The sequence below is a fragment of the Lithobates pipiens genome, unplaced genomic scaffold, assembly GCF_037356315.1.
Source record: "Lithobates pipiens isolate NorthernLeopardFrog02 unplaced genomic scaffold, aLitPip1_a1.2 Scaffold_16, whole genome shotgun sequence".
Taxonomy (NCBI): Eukaryota; Metazoa; Chordata; class Amphibia; order Anura; family Ranidae; genus Lithobates; species Lithobates pipiens.
This window is the reverse complement of record NW_027507748.1, coordinates 346,147,229-346,170,454: the sequence shown is the minus strand read 5'-3', so window position 1 is coordinate 346,170,454 and position 23,226 is coordinate 346,147,229. Positions and strand designations below refer to the sequence as shown.

At 45.0% G+C, this 23,226-nt stretch overlaps 1 protein-coding gene across 1 annotated transcript; it reads left to right on the top strand.

The window, feature by feature from the left end:
• The first annotated feature begins 1,659 nt into the window (after nt 1-1,659).
• Nucleotides 1,660-22,971, top strand: AKIRIN1 (akirin 1). The gene is made up of 5 exons (XM_077481831.1): nt 1,660-2,094; nt 9,517-9,657; nt 11,892-12,023; nt 16,245-16,316; nt 21,966-22,971. Exons 1-5 carry the CDS (start codon nt 1,893-1,895, stop codon nt 21,974-21,976), a joined length of 558 nt encoding a protein of 185 aa, XP_077337957.1. The 5' UTR covers nt 1,660-1,892; the 3' UTR covers nt 21,977-22,971.
• The last annotated feature ends 255 nt before the right edge of the window (nt 22,972-23,226 follow it).

Genomic DNA, 23,226 nt, shown 5'->3' with positions numbered 1-23,226 from the left:
GAGGGCCTCCATGATCCCCCTCTCATAGTCCAGGGCCTCCAGACACCCCCTTGCCTAATCTGGGATATCCAGGCACCCCCTCACCTAGTCCAGTATCTCCCTTGTACCCCCCTCATCCAGGAGCCTTTGCCACACCAACCACTATTTCCTTGTCAATAGCCTCCTCTGCATACCCCCCCCATTTCATGGCCTCCTCTGCATTCCTCTCCTAGTCAAAGGACTCCTTTACAGCCGACCCCAAGTTAAGAGCCTTCTCTGCACCCTCTCTGAATCCAGGTCCTTTATCAATCCCACTTTTCAAGTTCAGAACCTCCTCCACACCCCCCCCCCCCCCAGTCTAGGGCCTCTGGTGTACTCCTCTTCTAGTCCAGGGTCTCCTCTGCACTCCCCTCCTCCAGGTCAGGGCTCCTCTTCACCCCCCCCCCCCCCCAAGGCTAGGTCCTCCTCTGCATCCCCCAAGTCTAGGGTCTCCTCTGATTCCCCCCCCCCAGTCCAGGGCCTCCTCTGCACCCCCCTTTGAAGCCTCCCTTTCTCTGGGATACCTCATGCAGAAAAGACAAAGGTTGTTTGGACACTAGGCAGGACTAGGAGGAAGACCTGACTGTCCATTACACTTGATCGGCATCAGTGACACCCTTAGAGCAGCGGTTTACAGTGTGCGTGGGGACAGCACCCCCCCTAGATGCGTCACCTAGGGCAGGCGCCCCCCGCCTTTTATTAGGTATAAATCCACTCCTCACCCCACTTGTTGGTCATAGACACCCTTTTTCCCTTCATCTGTTGGTCATAGATAGGTATGCCCTCCTCACCCCAATTGTTGGTTATAGGGAACCTCACCCCACTTGTTGGTTATAGGGAACCTCACCTCACCCCACTTGTTGCTAATACGGAACCTCACTTTTTGGTAATATGAAACCTCACTTGTTGGTAATACGGAACCTTGCCTCACTTGTTGGTAATACGGAACCTCGCCTCACTTGTCGGTAATACGGAACCTCGCCTCACTTGTCGGTAATACGGAACCTCGCCTCACTTGTCGGTAATACGGAACCTCGCCTCACTTGTCGGTAATACGGAACCTCGCCTCACTTGTCGGTAATACGGAACCTCGCCTCACTTGTCGGTAATACGGAACCTCGCCTCACTTGTCGGTAATACGGAACCTCGCCTCACTTGTCGGTAATACGGAACCTCGCCTCACTTGTCGGTAATACGGAACCTCGCCTCACTTGTCGGTAATAGGAAACCTCACCCCACTTGTTGGTCATAGACACCCCCAATTCATGTCACCTATTTTCACAGACACCTTGTCCACTTGCTAGGTAAACAGTCTTTGCCCCCATTTGTTAAGCACTCCACAATTGCTGGCCACCCACTATCTCCCTCAGGAACACTCTCTCCTCACTTCCTGGCCATGCACCCCTTCACACTTTTTGATTCTCCCCCCTTATCCAACCATATCCTCTTGTCTCTCCTGAGAAGCCCCCTGTGACCTCTGCCTCTGCAGAATTAGCATTTGTATTGGAACATGCCATTCGGCCACAGACAGGATGCCACCTAATCTCTGAGCCTGGCCCGTCTCCCTCTCATATGACTCGGATTCTCCCCGCAGCACACAAACATCGGACAGCCTCCACCCACACGGCTTTCTAGCACCCACAAGAGTGGAGGATCGAGCTTCCCCTGCCATTGTTGGAGTGGTTCCGGCCGGTTCGTGACGTCACCATCGCGGCAGTTGGCCGGTTGCCGGGGAGGAGTCGCCATTGCTGTGGTGTGAACTTATCGGAAAGGAGAAGCTGAGACTACCGATCGGCGCCTTGTACCGGCCTTCCTCCTCCTCCGGCCACTCGGTAGATTTCTGTGCGACCTGACTGGGATAGATCAGAGCGACAATGGCCTGCGGAGCGACATTAAAGCGCTCTATGGAGTTCGAGGCCCTGATGAGCCCTCAGTCTCCGAAGCGCCGTCGGTGCACCCCTCTCCCGGGATCCCCCGCCAACCCGTCCCCCCAGAGGTGCGGCCTGAGGCCCGACAGTCCGCTAGGCCCGCAGTCCTCTCTGCAGCCGCTGGGTGGGGACCGCCGGCTCACCCCGGGTACGTATCCGTTTGTCTTTGTGTGTTGGGGAGGGGGAGTATTGTTCACCCCAGCATAGGCCGATCGCTCCATTATAGGCCGATCACCCCATCAGAGGCCCAGTCCTGATCATCGGCACAATACATGGCTCCACTGCTTTATTAAATCAGCTCAATTGTTTTATAGAATGACATCATAGCGGCTCCCGGGCACACACAGGGGCCCATCACTTTCATTTATTCTCTACTGTGCCATAGATCAATACAAAACCAACAGACTGGCACTGCAGTCCCCTCTCAGGTAGTGTAGCTGGGGCAGGCCATTGTCCTGGAAATGAGGGCTTATTCACATCATGTCTGTTAATCCACATAGATCAGCACAGGATCATTGCAAGACCGTATTGGGGGAAAAAATAAATAAATTGCCTGTACGTTCAGGTGCCTAAGGATCCATCATGACTGCGTCTTTAGTGCAAACCATGTCACCTCATCGCAACGTGCTGCAGTGCATAGACTAGATCGAGGCCTCATTTTGTGACATTTCCATAACCCGTCACCCTCTCCACCCACTTTTTCTAACCCCCCCTCCTTTCCCATATGTAGATTTTTATTTACTTCATTTTTTTTATCTTTATGGACAAAACATCCTCGCACACCCTTGTTTCTGGTCTAGGAAAAAACTGACGTCTAACGGCTAGTTTACACTTGCTTCAAAACATGGCTTCGGAAACGCTTTGTTAAAGCTCTCTGAATGCCAGTCAAAGCCCCCGTCACTAAATAAAATGGTTAGCTTACAGTCCTGTTTACACCTTGCTTTTGGTGGAGCTTCAATGAGCCTTCGGTGGGGCTTCAAGCAAGCTTTGCCATAGACTTCTATGTAGGCTTTGAAGCACCACTGTAGCTACATGGAGGTATCATTTTTGAAGAAAAACAGGACTGTAAGCTAACCATTTTATTTAGTGACAAGGGCTTTGACCAGCGTTCATAGAGCTTTAACAAAGCTACTCACTCGAGCTGATTCTTCAATCAGGTGCTGGCACTGCTATCTTGACTAAGGGAAACCGGCAGTGAAGCCTTGCAGCTTCACAGCTGGTTTCCTACTACAAATGCACGCTGCGCTCTGTGAATGGGCCGCAGTCTTCTGGGACCTGTGAAGTGTCTCGGAAAGAGTAGGGGGCCGAACTTCCGGCCCAGTTTGCCATCAAAACCAGTTACCTGCCACCCCGCCCCAAAAGGTGCCAAATGTGTGGCAAAAGGTGCCAAATGTGTGGCAGCAGAGCTTCCGCTTTAAGCCAGTCATACGTGGATCAAAGGTGCAACTTCCAGCTGGTCATGGACCAAATTCGGCTTAAGCTGGTCATGGACCAAATTCAGCTTAAAGAGGAAGTAAACCCTGATGGGTTTACTTCCTCTTTGTTTCCCTGCAAAGGCAAAGCATAATGGGCTACTATGCATCACATAGTAGCCCATTACGTGTCACTTACCTGACACAGGAGCCAGCGATGTCCCCGATTTTCCTCGCCGGCTGGAAGCGTCCATCTTCCTTTCTGGGGTCACAGACTACGGCTCTGTGACTGGCCAGAGTTGCCTGACATTATCCCTGCGCTGCCAGTCACGGGATGTCATCTAATGAAAACGGCACGCTGTGACCCTTCTAACATGCGCCAAAGAAATCCTCGTATGGGGAATTGTAAATATCTCCTAAACCATGTAGGTTTAGGAGATATTTACAGCACCTACACGTAAGCCTTAATATAGGCTTACCTGTAGGTGATGATGTGTTGTAAGAGTTTACAACCACTTTAAGCCAGTCATGAATGAATCAAAATTCGGCTTAAAGTGGTTGCAAAGGCAGAAGGTTTTTTTTTCTTTTTTATCTTAATGCATTAAGTTAAAAAAAACATTCTGTGTCCAGCAGCCCCCCCCCCCCCCCCCCCCCATCTAATATTTACCTGAACCCCATCTCGATCCAGCAATGTCCAGGAGTGCCTCAACCACCTCTCCCTTCTGATTGGCAGAGACACAGCAGTGGCTCTATTGGCTCCCGCTGCTGTCAAAGTAATTTAGCCAATGAGGAGAGGCGGGGCAGAACCGTGGCTCAGTGTCTGAATGGACACCCAGAGCTGCGGCTTGGCTCAGGTGCCCCCCATAGCGAACTGCTTGCTGTACGGGCAGGAGGGCAGGGGTGGTGGAAGGAAAGAAAATTGCATAACATGTCCTGCTTTCGTTTCCTGCAGCCTCCTGAAATGCAGACATCGCACATCCAAGGAGGCCACCAAGATCTCTACTGCTCATTGTGTAGAAGGGCAGCTGTGTTGTCTCATTTTTACAGCCAGTCCAGTGATGACCCCCTTCGGTGTATATGTGGTGTCATGGGGCTAGCTGCAAGAACCCAGAAGAGATTTCTGCAGGATCGCAGTAAAGAAAATAATTTAATTCCCCCATCAACACAGTCGGTGTTGGTGGGAAAATCCCACCTGCGAATCTATTGTGTTCTCCCGGCAGGGGGTGCCACCCTGGCTGGGAGACATGCAGTGGTAGCTGTAGCCGCTTGCAATAATCGCATGAGAAATCTGACAGGCTGGTTGTACCCAAGTTAATCTATCAACTTTGGTACAGTCGGCTTACCCATACATGGTTTGAATCTCAGCCAGTCCCTCAACCAGCAGAGCTTCAGCAGCAGCCAAGGCTGTATGCTGCAGCCACAATGCTTTGCTTCATGACCGTGGCAGGAGTTCTACCTCCCTGTCGCTTTTTATGGCCGTAGCACCTGCCAAGCATGATGTATACTAGTAAATAGGGCTGCTCTGCAAGCACCTGCAACCATGGCCAGTGCTTTCAGTTGCATTAGTGCAAAATTCTAATATTTAGAGTAACTAGTGAGAAAGTAATGCAATGCCCCTATAAAACATACACTGTTTGTCTTAGCCCTCATTCACACAAGCACTTACACACGTTTTGTTCATCTGTTTGTACTAGCGCTGAGCTGCATGCAGGCAGCCTGTATAAGTGAATGGAGACACATCGGTTGTAGGTGGCCATATAGCCTAGTTTGATGAGAACAGCTACATCAGAGGTCATGTAGCTGTCTGTGTGGTACCACGCTGTATGGGTCCCTACAAATGTTACCATTCACTTATATAGGCTTCTTATACGCAGCTCAGTGCTAGGATAAGAAAGACAAACCAGCGGCTATTTGTGCTGTTCCAAGGCTGCGTGCCAATGTGAATGATGCCTTTAGCATATGAATGTAGGCAGGCTATTTAGAAGTGTGTGTGTGTGTGTTTTTTTTTTTTTTTTTTTTGCCCATGACCTAGAATCGCATGTTAAGTTGGAGCACTTGAAAAATGTGTACAGCATGCAGTTCTTCATCTTCGGTATTGCCAGGAATTGCATAACATTCTCAAGTGTGAATTGGGGCTTAGCCTGCAGGCTGATGTGCCTGAGCCCTTGAAGTGGTTGTAAAAGCACATGTGTTTGTTTTTTTTTCCTCTTAATTTATTTTCTGCATTAATGTAAAAAAAACCTTCTAATAGTAGCGTGCCCCCCCCCCCCCCCCCAAAACGCCTACCTGTGTCCTGTATTGATCCAGAGATGTGCCTTTACCGAGAGCTATGAGAGAATAGACCTTGAGAAGGAAGTGGGGTTCAGCAGGGATTTTGATCCATGTATGGGGACAGTGGTTGTAGCCTGTTGGGTGGGTTAGTCTCCCTCCTGCTGTCTGAATACAATAGCTCATCAGGAGTGATATCCCCCCCCCCATTTACATTGGGTCAGTATTTGTGTTCAACCCGCTGGTTGAAAAAACAAAAAAAACGCAGAACCATTTATTGGCTGCCTAAAGAGGGTGTAAACTTCTGACAAAAAAAAGACCCTACAAGACAAGGCATAATGAGCTAGTATTCATCGCACACTAGCTCATTATGAAATACCTACCTTAGAACGAAGCTGTTGCAGCGGTCCCAACACACCATTGTCGCAGCTGACATCTTTGCCGGAGCTTCTTCTGGGTTCGAGGGCTCTGACGCTGTCATGATGGCGTCGCTTCGGTGCATGCGCATGGGAGCCGCCATTTACAGCATGGGTTCAGAAATCCTTCAGAGCGTATGCGGCAGTGATGTCACTGGCTGCATGCATTGAAAATATCTCCTAAACTGTACAGCTGGTTCACACAGGGACGACTTGTCAGGTGACTTAGCTGCCTGACAAGTCGCATCCCGTTCTGTACAATAGAACCGTTCTAATAGGAGCAACTCAAGTCGTTCCGACTTGGAGAAAGGTTCCTGTACTACTTTGGGGGCGACTTGCATTGACTTCTATATAGAAGTCAATTTGCAAGTCGCCGCTGCTGTCATGAGCAAGTCGTGCTGCCTCAGTGTGAACCGACTCTTAAGAGATATTTTCAATACCTATAGGTAAAAGTCTGCAGGGGAAGCAACTTCTCTTGAGACCTTTTTTCTCTGCCTGATTTTTAGGGTGGGGCTATTCATTGTAGAGTTCTAAAACTGTGCTTTTGTAGTTTCATTTTGTTTGTTTTCTTTTTTGTTTTTCTCTCCTACTCCACCTAAAATGAAAGAAATCCAAATTTGTCTTTCTCTAGCACAGCACCAAAATTAGGTACACTGCTAGATTAGAATTTCTAATGGATGACAATACTGTTGCAGAGCTTGTGAATGTGTTTTTTTTTTTTTTTTTTTGCACTTTTGTTTAGTAGGTTGTTTCTTGATTATGGTTGTGTGTCCCTCCCCCCCATGGTTGTCAGGTTATTGTCCAGAGCTTAGCCCCTCTTTTCATGTGATCCAGCTTTTCAATGGCTTATTCAGAGTAGCTGGTATAGCAGTATGGGGTGGTGATAATGGTGATTCCATCTCTCCTAGCATGTTTTTACAGCTGGACTCTCTGTATTCACTTTGATAAATGTAGGTCGTAAACATTCCATGATGTGTTAGGAAACTATGACACTTATAAAAGGCTTCTTTCTGCCTGCACACACATTAGAACAGAGGTTCCTAACCTTTTTGGGCTACTACCATTCTTTATAGCAACGTCTAGCGTGTGCTTTTGTGTGGCCTGTTACATTGGGGGCAGGGCATTACCTGCCACAATGACTGTGCTGCAAAACCCAACTTGTTTAAAATTGATGACATGAGTGCATGCCAAATGGGGCAAGCTTTATTTCCAGCAATGTGGTATGCTGCAGATGCCCTTTTTTAGGGTGAGTTGGAGTACTGTTTACAAAATGTGTGTTGCTGTGCATTATGGTAACGTGTACAATAGTGTGATTGGCTCCTTAAAGGCCTGAGATTTTGCATAGCCACTAGTGTATGCTGCTATGTTGTGATAGGTGAAAAGATGAGGCACTGACATCAACCCCTAAGAAGCCAGTTAAATATCCAAGACTGGGGTGCTGCATACTGCTCAGCCTTGCACATCTGGCCTTGACACTCTTTGCCTTATTGCTCTCAAGCCATAGCTTGGTGAATTTGAAATGCGAGTCTGGCACATACCACATAAGTGGAGAACAATTTGCAAAGGTCTGGAAATCCCGACTAATAAAAAAAAAAAAAAAAAAAAATACTAAGATGTGTTGTTGGACAATTGTTTTACTTCCTGTAAAGGGTGTAGTTCCAATATTGCTTATGAAAAAAAAAAAAACTACACCAATAACTGTTGCCTATTAAAGCTCCATTATACCCCAAAAATGTAACTATTTTATACTATACTGCAGCTTACCAATTAGATCTGATGGCTGTGTGTGGTGTGTTTTTTTTTTTTGTTGTTTTTTTTACCACTTCAGCCCCGGAAGATTTTCTATTACAGAAGTCATTTCCAAGTCCCGCTGTAGTTCTAAATCGGCCTTTTTATCAGCTCAATCGGCCGATGCCGATTAATTAAAAAACGGCAAATATCGGTCGACCTCTAAGAAAAACCCAGACAATTGACTTCAGATGGTATTATCATTATATAGGATTTATATGGACACCCGTTTGACCGGACTTGACAATATAAATTGACACAGTACAGTTACCGTACAATTTAAATACAAGAGGGTTAGGAGTTGCGGTTTGGCCCTGCCCCCTCTCTCCTCATTGGCTCGCTGACTTTGGCAGGAGCCAATGGTGCCGTGCTGCTGTCTCGGCCAATGAGGTGGGAGAGTCCTGGGTAGCAGAGTCTCCTGCAACATCGCTGGATCGAGATGAAGCTCAGGTAAGTATTAGGGGGGCTGCTGCACACAGGTTTTATCTTAATGCATTAAGATAAAAAAACAAACCTGACTTTATAACCCAGATCCCACAAGATAGTAAAGCTCAAATGTGAGTAAGAAGCCTGCACCTTAAAGCTTAAAGCGCCTGTGGCCAATTGCAGCCCCCATATTTCAGGTTTTGACCTTGCACATGTCAATTCACTGTTATTTATTTATTTATTTTTTATTTATTTTTTTCAGTCTGTTGTGTTTTATCTGTGTGATCTTATGTTGGACCAGAAGGAAGGCGTTTTATACATGTATGAACTATTTAAAGTGCAGTTTCACTCGGTTTTGTGTTTATTAAGTGTAGCTGCTGACTTTTAATAAACACACACTCACCTGTCCCACGGTCCAGCTATGTGGCTACCTGAACACTCTGTTCTCTCTGGCTCCGGCATCACAAGTGTGGGTACTCGGCTTTAACCCTTTGCGAGCTGCGCCTCCTCAGTGGCCATGCAATCTTCTGGGACCTGTGATGTGTCTCAGGAGATTGCAGGGACGGACTTGCGGGAGCTGGGAATCTGTCAAAATTAGGCACCCCCCTCCCCCCCCAGAAAAAAAAATTACATGCCAAGTGTGGCATGTCGGGGTCGGAAGTATTTAAAGCAGAAGTTCCACTTTTGTGTGGAACTCCTTTTTTAACATATTTACTGTTAAGAATAAAGGGAACCATTCCTGAAAGAGTCCTAGCATTTTCCATTGCTACGTCTCGGCACCGCTTATTGTACACAGCATAAGCTACTACAGTTTTACAGCCTAAGCAGCAGCCAGTTCTGGCAAACGGATCACTTGTGCGGTCCAAACTGGCCCACATGTATTTAAAGGAAACCTGGAATTCTCTTTTTAAAGCTGCAGGGGAAGGTCGGGTACATGCTTTGTACAGTGCTGGGTCACACAGAAATTAAGAGGTCTGAAAATGTAATTTCATTTTGAATGACCCAACAGATTGACAGCCTTCAGTGATTGCCATGTGGATCTTTCAAGGACTGTTTCCAGAACCTAACCTTTACATATTTTGCATTAATCTGTCTATCCATGTAGCTGTACCGTATATTGCAATATTTCATTTAAGTTGAATGTTCTTTTATGTGGGGCACAGTATTTCCCAAATGGTTTATTTTTTTCTTTTAGGGCTTATTGCTCTAGTAGGTTTGTATGTGGCAGTTGCTTATTTACAGTTTTTGTTTGTTTTCAAGAACAAATCTTTCAGAACCTGAGAGAGGAATATACACGCTACCATAGACGACGGCAGCTAGAAGGAAGTTTCAGCCAAAGTGAAAATGGACACTCCAGTGAGGTTCAAGCCAGTACATCTCTCACAGCTCCAGCCTCACCAGGTAATAGGCACTGTCAAAGTCCAATAAAGGAGGATAATGGAAATTAACAACTTCCTTGCCAGGCTATATTTAAGACTTCCACGGCAGGAAGTGCAATACCAGGCTTATGGCTGCAGCAATATTCCATAAGCCCGTATTGTGTGTGGTGTGGTTATGCCAGTGATTCTCTAACTGCTGAGCTGACCTAGTGGCAGGAGGCGTTGTTTCCAGACAGTCGGAAAGTGGTTCTGTTTTCCTGACTCAGCGTCATATGACGTCCAGCAGGACAAGACACGAACTCATGCAGAGTCAGTCTGACACACCGCATCTCTGATTGAGGTAAAGAGCCTCTGACGTAAAAGCTGTGTATCGGGTTTTCCTCTACTCGCTCTGACAGACGTGAGTAGAGGAGAGCCAATCGGCTGCTCTCCTGTTGGGGGGGGTCTGTGCTCTCCTGTTAGGGGGGGTCTGTGCTGATTATCAGTGTAGCCCCCCCCCCCAAGGGTGGCCACCAGGTAAGCCCACTAGAGCCCACCCAGGATGTCAATCATTGGATGCCTGCCAGTGCCTCCTAATTAGTGCTGTATATCAGTGCCCATCAGAAAAGGAGAAAACTTTCCATCTTTTTTGCTACATAAGACGCACCTAGGTTTTAGGAGGAAAACAAGAAAAAAATATATTCTGAAATAAATGGTGTACTAAAATATTTACCAGTACCCATGAAATGCAGCTTGACCAGTGCCAATAAAATGCAGTCTGATTAGTGCCATGTAATGCAGCCTTACCTGTGTCGCCTCCACATCACACAGACTGACATTCTATATGCATCCGAATGACAGGCGGAAGACAGATCGGCCGCCGTACTCCATTCAGCCTCTCGGGCTGCTCTGTCTTTAAGTGCCAGGCCCAGCGGGAGATCGTCTGGCGCCTGCAAGGAGACGTCCGCGCCGACCCAATATTGTAACATGGCGGCAGAGTACCGGGTCAGTAGTCGTACCATAAGCCTCTGAGACATTTTATTTGGGGGGGGAGTTGAGTTATGGAAAAATACGGTGCTTATTTACAACCTTTTGTAGCGGAAACAAAAACGTACTCCCCCCCCCCAAATTTTGATCTATTTATTTTTTATTTGCAGCGCAAAAAATAAAACTCACAGTGGTGATCAAATACCACCAAAAGAGAGCTCTAGTTGTGGGGAAAAAAATGCTAAAAAATTTGTTTGGGTTCAGTGTTGCATGACTGTGAAATTGTCATTCAAATTGTGCTGAAAATTTGGCCTGGGCAGGAAGGTGTATACGTGCCCTGTATTGTGCATACATGGGTCTTTTTTTTCTTTTTTTTTTTTTTTCAATAGGCTGATCAAAAAAACAAATTCCCCCATCCATGCAATCTAGGTGGATAGAAGAACCCTCCCCATAGTGTTATTGTATTCGGAATCCTCTGTCAGAATACACCGATTGGCACCGTGGCGCCAATCTAACAAAAATTTCCGTCATTTTTAGATTAACTTCTCACGAATGGGAACAGCCATAGATGATTGAAATTCAGCCGATCCCTGTGGAACCTGACAAATTTCAAACCATTTATGAGCGCGCAGCATATCTCAGGGGTATAGTTTGCACATCTGTATCCAAACGCTAAGGCCCCACCTGAGCGTTTTGTAGTTCGAAGCTCCAAAGTGCTTGGGGAGAAAAAAAAAATCTATTCTCTATGGTGCTTCACATCTCCACTCCAAGTCACCTGAAGTTCAAAGTTTTGGAGTTGCTTTTGTAACCCCATTTGACCAGATTGCTGCTTTTGTGTTTTTTTTTATTTTTTTATTTTTTTCCCTCCATAGAAATGCACTGCATGCAAATGCAGTCATTTAAAAAATGGTTATTAATAATCAATAAAAAAATGAATGTAACCTAACAATAAAACAAATTAAACCTAATATGAATAAATAAATAATACATGTATAATATAATAAATTAACCTCAATCCATAACCCTTCCCAAACAAAAATCTAAAAGCTGAAAAAACATATGATGAAACGGATGACAATTTTTCTCTGTTGGCTAATAATAAAAATGCTAGATTACCCTGTTATCTCCTGTAATTACTAGCTCACTTAAACATGGTGGATGTGGTCTCTCCATGCACTTTGCATGGTTTTTGACCATTGGTGTTTTTAGTCTCCATGTTGAGTGTTTTTGGTAGTTAAGAATACTGGTAAAGTAAAACTGAGCCCATCTCCCAACTCCATTGCTGTGCAGGTTCAGTGGTGAAGAAAGACCAACCAACATTCAGCTTACGACAAGTAGGAATTCTGTGTGAACGTCTACTGAAGGACCACGAAGACAAGATTAGGGAAGAATATGAGCAGATTCTAAACACAAAACTAGAAGGTTGGTGTTTTTTGCCATGTTTGTGCTTTTTTTTTTTTTTTTTTTTGTACATATTTTTCAAGCTACAATGCATTGTAAATGATTGTGGTATAACTGAAGGCAAAATGTGGTGGGTTGGTGTTTGGTATATTTAATTTTTTTGCAATGTACCCTCTCTACTTGTCCTGGTTTCACTGAAAGTGAAAACACATTTTGAGGGTCTCCAGAACAGGAATGCAAATCTACCAATGGGGATATTATTTCTGCTGTCCTTGTGATTATCAGGGATTTCCCTTCACTTCTTATTATAGCTATAGTACAGGAAGTGAAAACTCACTAATGTAACACATATGGAAAATAAATTGAGAGAGGGGCTATATACTTCTATTACTCTATGCAAATTGATAAAAAAAATCTTTTTGCCTTCAGTGTTACTTTTTAAAGGCATTTAAACCTTCCTTACGGACACCTTGTGTTTTTTTTCACCTGCATAAGATGTGCATTGATTATGTAGTTCCATGGTGTCTCATTTGTTGGCCTGTACAAAGTCTGTAGAGGAGTAAACCATCACATTTCTTTGTCAAAAATGTGTCTGTTTGGAACGTAAGGCATGCGGCATGGCACTGCACAGGTTAATTCATTATCTCTGTCCGCAGTCTAAGAATCCACCCTTCCTGTGAAGAAATGTATATCCCACAATCCCTGGGTCTTAGTCTAGGATTGGTGTAACACACACACACACATTGTTGGGATCCTGAAGCAGCTTTGCTATTGGCTGACTCTGGGTCACAAGAGAGCAAAAGTGCACTCCTGTGACAACCCCCAGGAGAACTAGCCCCCCATACTTCTCTTTTACAGAGCCTACCATGATGGCAGAGGCATGGGTGTTTTTATAAAAGTGATGTGATATGTATTTGTGATTTAACACAGTGAAATTGCTAGGCATGCATGTGACCTGAAACAAGAAGTTTCTTCTCCTACTGGTCAATAATGACAAAGTAGGTGGATTAATGCATGGTGATGGGGGAATCAATCAGCCATAATACCACAAGCTGCAGCACAACATGTGAGACCATTATTACAAGGTAAGGCAAACAATCAGCACTGGGAGCAGAATTGCAGTACTGTGCAAAAGCTTTAGGCAGGTGTGACGAAATGCTGTAAAGTAGGAATGCTTTCAAAAATATATATTTTACTTGTTTTGTCTTTTATTAATTTACAGAATGTAAAGTAAATCAAATCCATATTTGGTGTGACTACCCCTTTTGCATCTTGCACTTGCACAACGTCAGGGATTTTATACCATAAGTCAAGGGCATGATTAACCAGTTCTACCAAGCAGGTGCCAATGATCATCAATTTCATATGTAGGTTGAAACGGTCAAACAAAATGCTGTTTAGGAGGCTTAAAACTGGGTGAGGAACAGCCAAACTCTGCTACTAAGGTGAGGTTGTGGAAAATGGTTTCATGTCATAGGTCATACACCTTGCCAAGACTGAGCACAGCAACAAAACCCAAGCATCAGTAAGGTCTCTCCCAGGCAAAGACTTCAACGTAGACTGGGGTATAAAGATGTGCTGTCAAAACTCCTTTGCAGAAGCACAAAGAAACCTGCAACATTGAGGACTGTAGACACAGTGGTTGACAAAGGAAACAATGCACCAGATGAAAGACACAACATGCTTCCCTTTGACATTGGAAGATGTCCACCAGTGCCATCAACACAACTGGCGGCAACCAGTGGGACCCAGGTATACCCATCTACTGTGCAGAGAAGTCTGGTCAGAAATGGTCTTCATGGAAGAAATGCGGCCAAAAAGCCATACCTCCAACTTGGAAACAAAGCTAAGCAACTCGTTTATGCATGAATATATATGAACTGGGGTGCAGAAAAAAGGCAATGGGTGCTCTAGACTGATGAGTCAAAATCTGAAACCTTTGTCTGTAGCAGGAGGCAGTTCACCAAAAGACTGGTGTGGCATAATAATGAGTCGGGTAACAGTGAAGCATTGTGGAAGTTTCTTGCAAGTGTGGGGCTGCATTTCTGCAAATGGAATTGGAGATTTGGTCAGAATCATCGATGTCCTCGATGCTGAGAAATATAGGCAGATACTTACCCATTATGCCATACCATCATGGAGGTGTGTGATTAGCCCCAAATGTATTCTGCAGCAGAACAACCCTGAACATGCAGCCAATATCATTAGGAACTATCTTCAGTGTAAAAAAAGAATAAGTAGCCCTGGAAGTAGAGCCCTGATCTCAACATCAACAAGTTTGTCTGGGATGAAGCGATGGAAAGGATTTGAGTCAGCTTACATCCACAGAATATCTATAGATCTTTGAAAACCATCTACCTGCGTCGGTCCTTCAAAAACTTGGTGCAAGTGTACCTAGAAGAATTGATGCTGTTTTGAATGCAAAGGGTGGTCACACCAAAAATGTATTTGATTTGGATTTCCCCTTCTGTTCATTTTTATATATATATATATATATATATATATATATATATATATATATATATATATATATATATATATATATATATATATATATATATATATATATATTAAAAAAAAAAAAACACCACCTGATTCCCCTTCCACACACTCGGTGTGGATGGGGGAATCATTCCCACTGAGCTATTGTATTTAGACAGCAGTGAGACTTTCCACCATCAAAATAGACCGATCAGTGTCGGTGGCACTGATCAGTCGGGGAAAAACCCCACAGGCTGGTTGTACAGAAGTCGAGCAGTAGATCGACTTCTGTACAACCAGCCTGCCCATGCATTGCTTGAAATTTTTTCCAGTTTTTATAGTCCTTCATTGACAATGATGAATGGAGGAATTAATGTCGCTAGATGGTCCTTGGTAGCAAAAATAGGTTTCGGAATGCATCATAATAATGAACCATAACACTGTAAACTGAACCGTGGGTAAATAATATGCCTTCAAGCACTCAACTGCCCACCTTAGTGCTACTCGTGGATATCTGACAAGGTCTGAGTATCGCTCAAGAGTGCCCACTGTCGCATTTTAAGAACGGCATGGCTGTGCGGGGCTCCGCGTTAACACAGCCATGTTATTCATTCACAGGAATCTGTGAATGATTGAACTATATGTCCTGTCTTCCACTGCAGCAGAGGACTTGGAGTACTCATTGGACTGTGAGGTCCCTGATGAGTGTTTTTTAATTGAAAGCCACTAAGGGCCACGCGATAAGGGCAAAAAAGCTGTAGTGTCTGCAGGAGCCTGGCAGTACACTCACGATCCACTAATGATTTGTGCAATGCTCTGCAGGCTCCCGAGAAATAAAAATAAATGCACTTTTTATTTTTTTATATACATGCAAAAAACATGTATTTAATTTTAAAGTGAGCTTGGCATTTAACACCTAATATGTGATGTGTCGTATGACTGTTTTAGGGTGGGGTATAGTTGAACAAATTTGTTTTTAACATGGTATATTTCTAATAGATGCCACTCTTTCTCCTTTACATTGTAATGGGCACTTTTGAATGGTTCAGTAAAGCTATCAGGACAGAAATATGGAAGCTGCCATTTATGATGCATGCTTCAGGCCTTTTATCCCTTGCTTAACTACTTGGCTTGTTACTGACCTGGAATAAACATGCAAGTCAGGCTTTCTACTGTAGGCCTGTTCTTGTGAGCTACTAATAAGAGGATAAGAATGGCTGCCCCAGACATTGTGCTGTTGAAGTGAGTATTGATGGGTGTCTTGGTGGGTTCTTAAAGTTGTATATCTGGGCAAAAAAAAACACAATGCAAGTAATTTCTGGAACACATTACCCTATGTTTTATTCCTTCAAAAATCTTGCTTATGCAGAAAAATATCTAGTGATCTACCTGAAATCCAGTGAACTCCTAAGCTCCTGAGTTGATGGCAGCCCTTCAGAACATTGGTGGGGCTGATAACACTGCTTAGAATTTTAGATCAGTAATTTTGCCAATGGATTTCATTGGCGTTTTTAACATTTATTTTTATTATTTTGGAAGCTTAGTCCATCTAAAACCTACATTTCAATTTTGAGCAGTAGCCATTCACTACTTCCTGACTGCTGACATTTCCCTCCTTTTTTGTGTGAGATTATACTTTTTTATTTTATCCACCAAATATTCTAAAACCCAGAAAGAAAATCTACTTGGTGTGTCTGAGGTTGATGTATCAAATCCTTATTTAACTGTCTAATTTTATACTTCTGTCGTCTTTTTACCTAGAACAATATGAATCCTTTGTGAAATTCACACATGATCAGATTATGCGGCGGTACGGAACAAGGCCTACAAGTTGTAAGTTGAGAGTGAGTGTGTGTGGTGTGTTTTTGTGTTTTTTTTTTTTTTTGACACTATTGGTCTAAAAGTAGGGTTGCACTGATACTAGTATCAGTGCCGATACCGAGTATTTGCCCGAGTACTTGTACTCAGGCAAATGCTCCGATGCTTTATCCGATACCTGGACAGTTAGGGGGTGATTGGTGCGGCGGTGGGGGAAGTTTCAAGCGCTGACAGCTGCTTCTCCTCCCCCCCCAGCACCGATCACCCCCTGACTCTCCCTGTATACTCCTTCAATCCCCCTCTGTGTCCTCTTCCGGGCTCCTCTGGTCCCCCCCTTCCATATCCTACGCTCCGGTTCCTCGCTCATGTCCCCCCGTGTCAATCTTTCAGGATAGAGAGCGGAGGAAAGAAGAGCCAGTAAATCTGTCGGCTCCTTCCTATTCCAAATGAACAGTCAGTGATCACTGACTCTGTTCATTCATAACTGAGCATGCTGTGTTTACGATACTTCGGTTTATGAATGGAGAGGAGCCGCTGTCTCATGTTCATTCATCTCCAGTGCAGCTGAGGCTGCTGAGAAAGGGACTGGGGAATCTGTCCCCAGTCCCTTTCTGTGTCTCAGAAGGGAGATGTAAGACCCCTGATATCTTACCAAAGCCCCCCCCCCCCCCCCCCCCACAGGGTTGATAAAATTAAAGAATTGTAATAAATATGTAAAAGGTTAAATTGTAACAGTAATTTAAAAAATAAAAAACGCAGTGACACTGTCCACCCACCCCCCTCCCAAAAAAAGCATTTGTAAAAAATAATTGTAAAAAAATAAAACTGCTGACACAGTCCATTAGGGATGCACCGAATGGGTTTTTTGGTGCCGAAACCGATACCGAAAATGAAAAATACACTAGGCCGAAAACCGAAACAGCACCGATACCGAAAATGACTGTTTTCAAAAAATATTTTTATACAGTAGATGGTCAGAGACTGGGGACACGGTACAGGAGGTGGTCAGAGGCTGGCGACACGGTACAGGAGGTGGTCAGAGACTGGCGACACGGTACAGGAGGTGGTCAGAGACTGGCGACACGGTACAGGAAGTGGTCAGAGACTGGCGACACGGTACAGGAGGTGGTCAGAGACTGGCGACACGGTACAGGAGGTGGTCAGAGACTGGCGACACGGTACAGGAGGTGGTCAGAGACTGGCGACACGGTACAGGAGGTGGTCAGAGACTGGCGACACGGTACAGGAGGTGGTCAGAGACTGGCGACCTGATAAAAGAGATAAGTGCAGCCAGTGTTGCCCCCAGTGATGCAGCCAGTGTTGCCCCCAGTGATGCAGCCAGTGTTGCCCCCAGTGATGCAGCCAGTGTTGCCCCCAGTGATGCAGCCAGTGTTGCCCCCAGTGATGCAGCCAGTGTTGCCCCCAGTGATGCAGCCAGTGTTGCCCCCAGTGATGCAGCCAGTGTTGCCCCCAGTGATGCAGCCAGTGTTGCCCCCAGTGATGCAGCCAGTGTTGCCCCCTGTGATGCAGCCAGTGTTGCCCCCTCCCCACCCCTGGTGCCTCCCATGATGGGGGTGAATAGCGCAGGACTGATGCAGCCAGCGATGTCCCTCTGCAGTGAAGAGAGCCGTTTGGTTGAATAGAGCGCCGGGAACATCACAGCTTTAATTTCAATAGCTGTGTGTTCCCCGTCGTGCGCCGTCACACACAGCCCCTCCCCCTTGTCCGGGGAACTTTGATAGACAGATCACCTGTCCAGATTGGACGGGTGATCTGTCTATCAAAGTGCCTGGACAAGGGGGAGGGGCTGTGTGTGACGGCGCACGACGGGGAACACACAGATATTGAAATTAAAGCTGTGATGTTCCCGGCGCTCTATTCAACCAAACGGCTCTCTTCACTGCAGAGGGACATCGCTGGCTGCATCAGTCCTGCGCTATTCACCCCCATCATGGGAGGCACGCGGGGAGGGGGCGGAGTTCTGCCCCATGCCCCGCCCCATTTTCGGCTCAATTATCAGCCGTTTTTTCCTTTCGGCAAATTGCCGAAAAGGGCATTTTCGGCCGATATGTTTCGGCGGCCGAAATTTTGGTGCATCCCTACAGTCCATGCATCATCAAGGCTGCATATTAGTGCCACTGTCACATGACATTAAAAAAAAATATCCGTAATCGGTATTGGCGAGTATGTGGGAAAAAAAAAGTATTGGTACTTGTCCTCGGTCTTAAAGTGGTATCAGTGCAACCCTATTTAAAAGGAAACTTTCATTTTTTTGGAACAATTTTTATACAAAGCATGTTGTTTTTAGAATTTTCTGCTAGCTTCTGCTTCTTATGCCGCGTACACACGTAGCGGACTTAGTCTGGTGGACTTCCCGCCGGACTGTCTGCCGGACTTTCCGAACGGGCTACTTGCCCACACACGGCACTTTTTCAGCAGACTAATACGGCATACTAAGTCCGGCGGACTATCCGCCGTACTTTTGAAATGAACGGACTCGCCCACACACGCGGAGGAAAGTCCGCTCATTTTGAGCACGTCTCCAGGTAGCCAGGGCCAGCGAAGGAGGCGTCGCTGGCCCCGTCACCTGGTATGAACTTAAAGGGGAATCCCTACGCCGAAAAATCCTCTGGGACTGTGATACCATAATGGGCGGGGACATCATCCGGTGATGTCCCTATATAAGTTGCGTCGTGTCCGTGCCATTGTGAGCGGAGGATGCGACGAGGCAACATCTGAAGAGAAGAACAGAAGGCGGCGACAGAAGATCGGGCCACTGCCTGTAAAAGAGCTAGAAGAAGGCGTGGTGGCCTGGCAAGAAGAACCGAAGAGGGGGGACAAGACCCCCGAAGAGGGGGACAAGAGGGCGGTGGTGACTCTACCTGGAGACTCGCTCAAAATGAGCGGACTTTTCTCCGCGCGGGAAAAGTCCACTCATTTCAAAACTACGGCGGACTGGCATACCAACGGCCGGATTGTCTGCCGAAATGCGAGTCCGACGGGAAGATTGGAGTGCAAAACTACTTTCTAAGTCCGCCGTCCTTTTGGGTAAAAAAAAAAAGTTAGCCGGAGGCTACACACGGGGGGATTGTCCGGCGGACTTGAGTTCGCCGGACTTTTCCACCGGATTGTTTGATCGTGTGTATGCGGCATAAGACTGCCACTTATCTAGCACAATACAGCTCCTGCATAGGAATGGATAGGCCATCATGCACATGCACATTTTGAAGATTGATCGACAAGGGACATTTTTCATAGCCTGTGTGGCACTTGCCAGTGAAGATCACTGGAACAGAGCACAAGATGGGTATTTTTCACAGCACACTTAGGGTTGATTCACTAAAACTGGAGAGTGCCAAATCTGGTGTAGCTGTGCATGGTAGCCAAGCAGCTTCTAACTTCAGCTTGATCAATTAAAAGCACTGCGCAAACTGTTGGCGCTATATAAATCCTGTATAATAATAATTAAGCTTTGACAAAAAAAAACGCATGGTGACATGTCATTTTCAGAAAGTGCTTTGACAATAGCTTTTAAACCAAAGCTGAAACTTGCGTTTTTCAGATCTTATGGAGATGAGAAGTAAACACAGCAAATATGCTATAAAGATAAATGCCACTCAATATATTAACGAGTGCTTTGATTCAGAATATATTTTGTTCAGAATAGAAGGGCTTTCAATGCTTATGATTTTGCCAGTTGCAACATGGTCTCCTCTAATTCTAATTGACCACTTCATCGGGAACCTAGGTCAGTGATTTGTGAAATATTGAAGTAGAAATGGGGATAAAGTGCATTGATTTAAACACGTTGTCAGTGTCGGGTTTTAATTCGATCCCACCTGGAGGTGTGTGTGTGTGTGTGTGTGTGGGGGGGGTTTACTACTTGCACTCCGGAAGATTTTACCCCTTCGTGACCAGGCCATTTTTTGCCATTTAGTGCTGCCTTAACTGGTAATTGCACGGTCATGCAGTGCTGTACCCAAATTAAAAAATATAAAACTTAAACACAGTCGTATGACGTCATAAATTTAGGCCAAACTGAATTCTGCTACGTTGGTAAAAAAAAAAAAAAAAATCCAAATAGGTGTATATTGATTGGTATGCATGAAATCCTATAGCACAGGGGGTCTCCAAACTCTCAGGCTTTTGGGGCCGGTTTTTGGACATTTTCTTGTCATCAGTGGGAATAAACCACTAAATTTGGGATTGGGGGGAGGAATAGCGTCCAATTATTAGTATCATTGGGAGCAAAAGCCAGGAGGTCACGTGACCACTCGGCCCCTGAAGATGGCTCTTCTAAAAGGGTATTTACATGCCTCGTTTTAATGAAACACTAATACAGCGTGGTATGCCTAGCTGTAATAGAGGGGCTTGCAGTGACCATTTCTAATATTTTATTTCTGCTAATGGCGGTGGCAGGGCAGACACACGGACAAGGAGCTGGCAGGAAGTAGGGCGAGAGAGGAGAGCTGCGGATGATGGTGGGACATAAATTGACCACTGTAGTCAGGGCTTGGCAGCCATGATTATCGTGGTCAGAGAGGGGGACACAAAGTGGCAGGATCAGACTGGTATTTTACACTTTAGAGAGGAGCAGAATAGACCGCACAAGCACTGTACTGTTTAACCACTTGCCGACCACTCGCTGCAGCTGTACTGCAGCAAGGTGGCACGGCTGCGTGAAACTACATACCTGCAAGTCGGGGATCCTCAAACTATGGCCCTCCGGCTCTTGCGGAACTACACATCCCATGAGGCATTGTAAAACATTCAGACATGACTAGGCAGGATGGGAATTGTAGTTCCTGAACAACTGGAGGGCCATAGTTTGAAGACCCCTGCTGTAAGTTGTCCCGTGCAATGGCCACTAGGTGGCGTGCACTTGTTGGCCACGTGGGGAGCCAATCGGCAGGTCCGGCTGACCCATTGTCCGCCAGAACCTGACGATCGTTCCCCAGAGAGGGAACGGCAATCTGCCTATGTAAACAAGGCAGACCGCTGTTCTGTCAGGCATGGACACTGATCTTGTGTTCCTGCTAATCAGGAACATGGATCACTGTGTCCATGCAGTGAGCCCACCCACTGAAACTTGCATAAACTTGTCAAACTTTTGCCCTCAAAAATCTCCATAGGCGACGATTAAAAAAAATTCTGCCGGTTGCATGTTTTGAGTTAGAGGAGGTCTAGGGCTAGAATTATTGCTCTCGCTCTACCGATTGCAGTGATAAAAGTCCGCCACAGGGACCATATTTATCTTGCAGCCGAACGTGTGGATACCGGGGTTATGGCAGCTAGCTGCTGCCATAACTATATCCTTCACCAAAGTAGGGACGTTCATCAGCGTGCAGCGGTCGGCAAGTGGTTAACGGAGTAGAACCTTCCAGTCCTTAAGTAGTTAATCTGCTTCTTTTTTTGTTTTTGTTTTTTGTTTAGGTTGACAAACTCCTAAGCGCTGCACATACTGTTGGGTCTATATAAATCCTGTATAATAATACTTCACTAGTAGACTTTATATATATATATATATATATATATATATATATATATATATATATATATATATATATATATATATATTCTCACACACACTGTCCAATTGTTGTACTATTGCTCTTGCCTGTATACTGTATTAAACTTTTTTTTTTTTTGTTTTTTTTGTTACAGATGTGTCTTGAATTGTTCACTTTGCCGTCTGGGTACCAGTTTCCACTTTGGGTTTACGGCTGCTCTACATTCTTGCCACCTGTGAGGTGCCATGTTATTAATATCAGTTTTTCTTCACATTGTGTCATCCAGAGAATTTTAACGTCATTGCTGGCTGCCTTCACACTTTTTATTTTAATTATTTTTTTCACTGCACAGACTTTGTTCAAGGACTGCTCCTCTCAAGAAAACCGACTGTAATCCAACAGTTTTTTTTTTTTTTTTTTTTTTGCTTCAGGAATCTCCATTAGTGTTCCTATGTCCGAGGCTTCTGATACAAGGACATTCTTGGAGTTTAGTTTGGATTATCTTTGCCTTGTTTGATGCACTACAATTATGTTGAGTTTTTTTTTTTTTTTTTTCCCCCTATATTGGGAGGAGCCTCAAAAAAGGATATACAAATAAAGGACCATACAGACTGTAACTGTGGTGTACGTAGTGAATAGTGATTGTAACCTGATGTATACATAACTGCACCCTTCTGAGACTAATTCTAAAATGCAAGCTTTTTTTTTCAATTTGCATATGTTTTTGTTTGCTACAGAAAAGCATTGTTTTATTGCGTTTGTACAAAAATATCTACCAGAAGTTGGAGTGTTCAAAAGAAGGTTTTTTTTATTTTAATTTTTTTTTTCTATTTTTTTTTTCGCATGAAAAGTAATGTATAGGCAGACTGATTTTATGGGAACTGGAGCTGATGCTTGTTTCTACCAGTTTAATGTTTTGGTTTTCTCTCATTTCAGTTTGGGGAATGAAACCCAAAAGGTAATTGGTTGCTCTAAGCAGCAGCCCTATTTCTCTTTGGCTCTAGTTTTTATAAATTGGTCCGAGTGTTTGTCAGACTGTACATGCAACTCCTAGCTCTTTGGGTGGCGAGGGTTTGAATGAAGTAACACATAGCCTTTATATAATATTGTGCCTCTAATGTCATTTTGAAATGGTTGAAATAAAATTACCTGGGGTGAGAGTCTCTCTTTATGAGCAATTCTGATCGACAAATATATGTTCATTACCGAATGCTGGTATGAGCGGTGGGGGAGGAGATGGGGGCAGAAGGGACAGCTGGCAGGAGGGGAGAAGGAGACAGTGGAGAGGGGAATTCCACCTACAGCTGAAATGTCATCGGTTGTTAAGAAGCGGGGCCACTGCATCCTTAACCTATAATTTCTGTCATTCTTTTTCTTTACACTTCAGCTTTTAGTGGGGAAATCCTGCTGGCAGA

Excerpts from the sequence above, each read along its gene's own strand:
- AKIRIN1 (XM_077481831.1), top strand. The coding sequence starts at position 1,893 with ATGGCCTGCGGAGCGACATTAAAGCGCTCTATGGAGTTCGAGGCCCTG. Across the intron at positions 9,658-11,891 it reads CACAGCTCCAGCCTCACCAG|GTTCAGTGGTGAAGAAAGAC; the intron begins GTAATAGGCACT and ends ATTGCTGTGCAG. Across the intron at positions 12,024-16,244 it reads TCTAAACACAAAACTAGAAG|AACAATATGAATCCTTTGTG; the intron begins GTTGGTGTTTTT and ends CTTTTTACCTAG.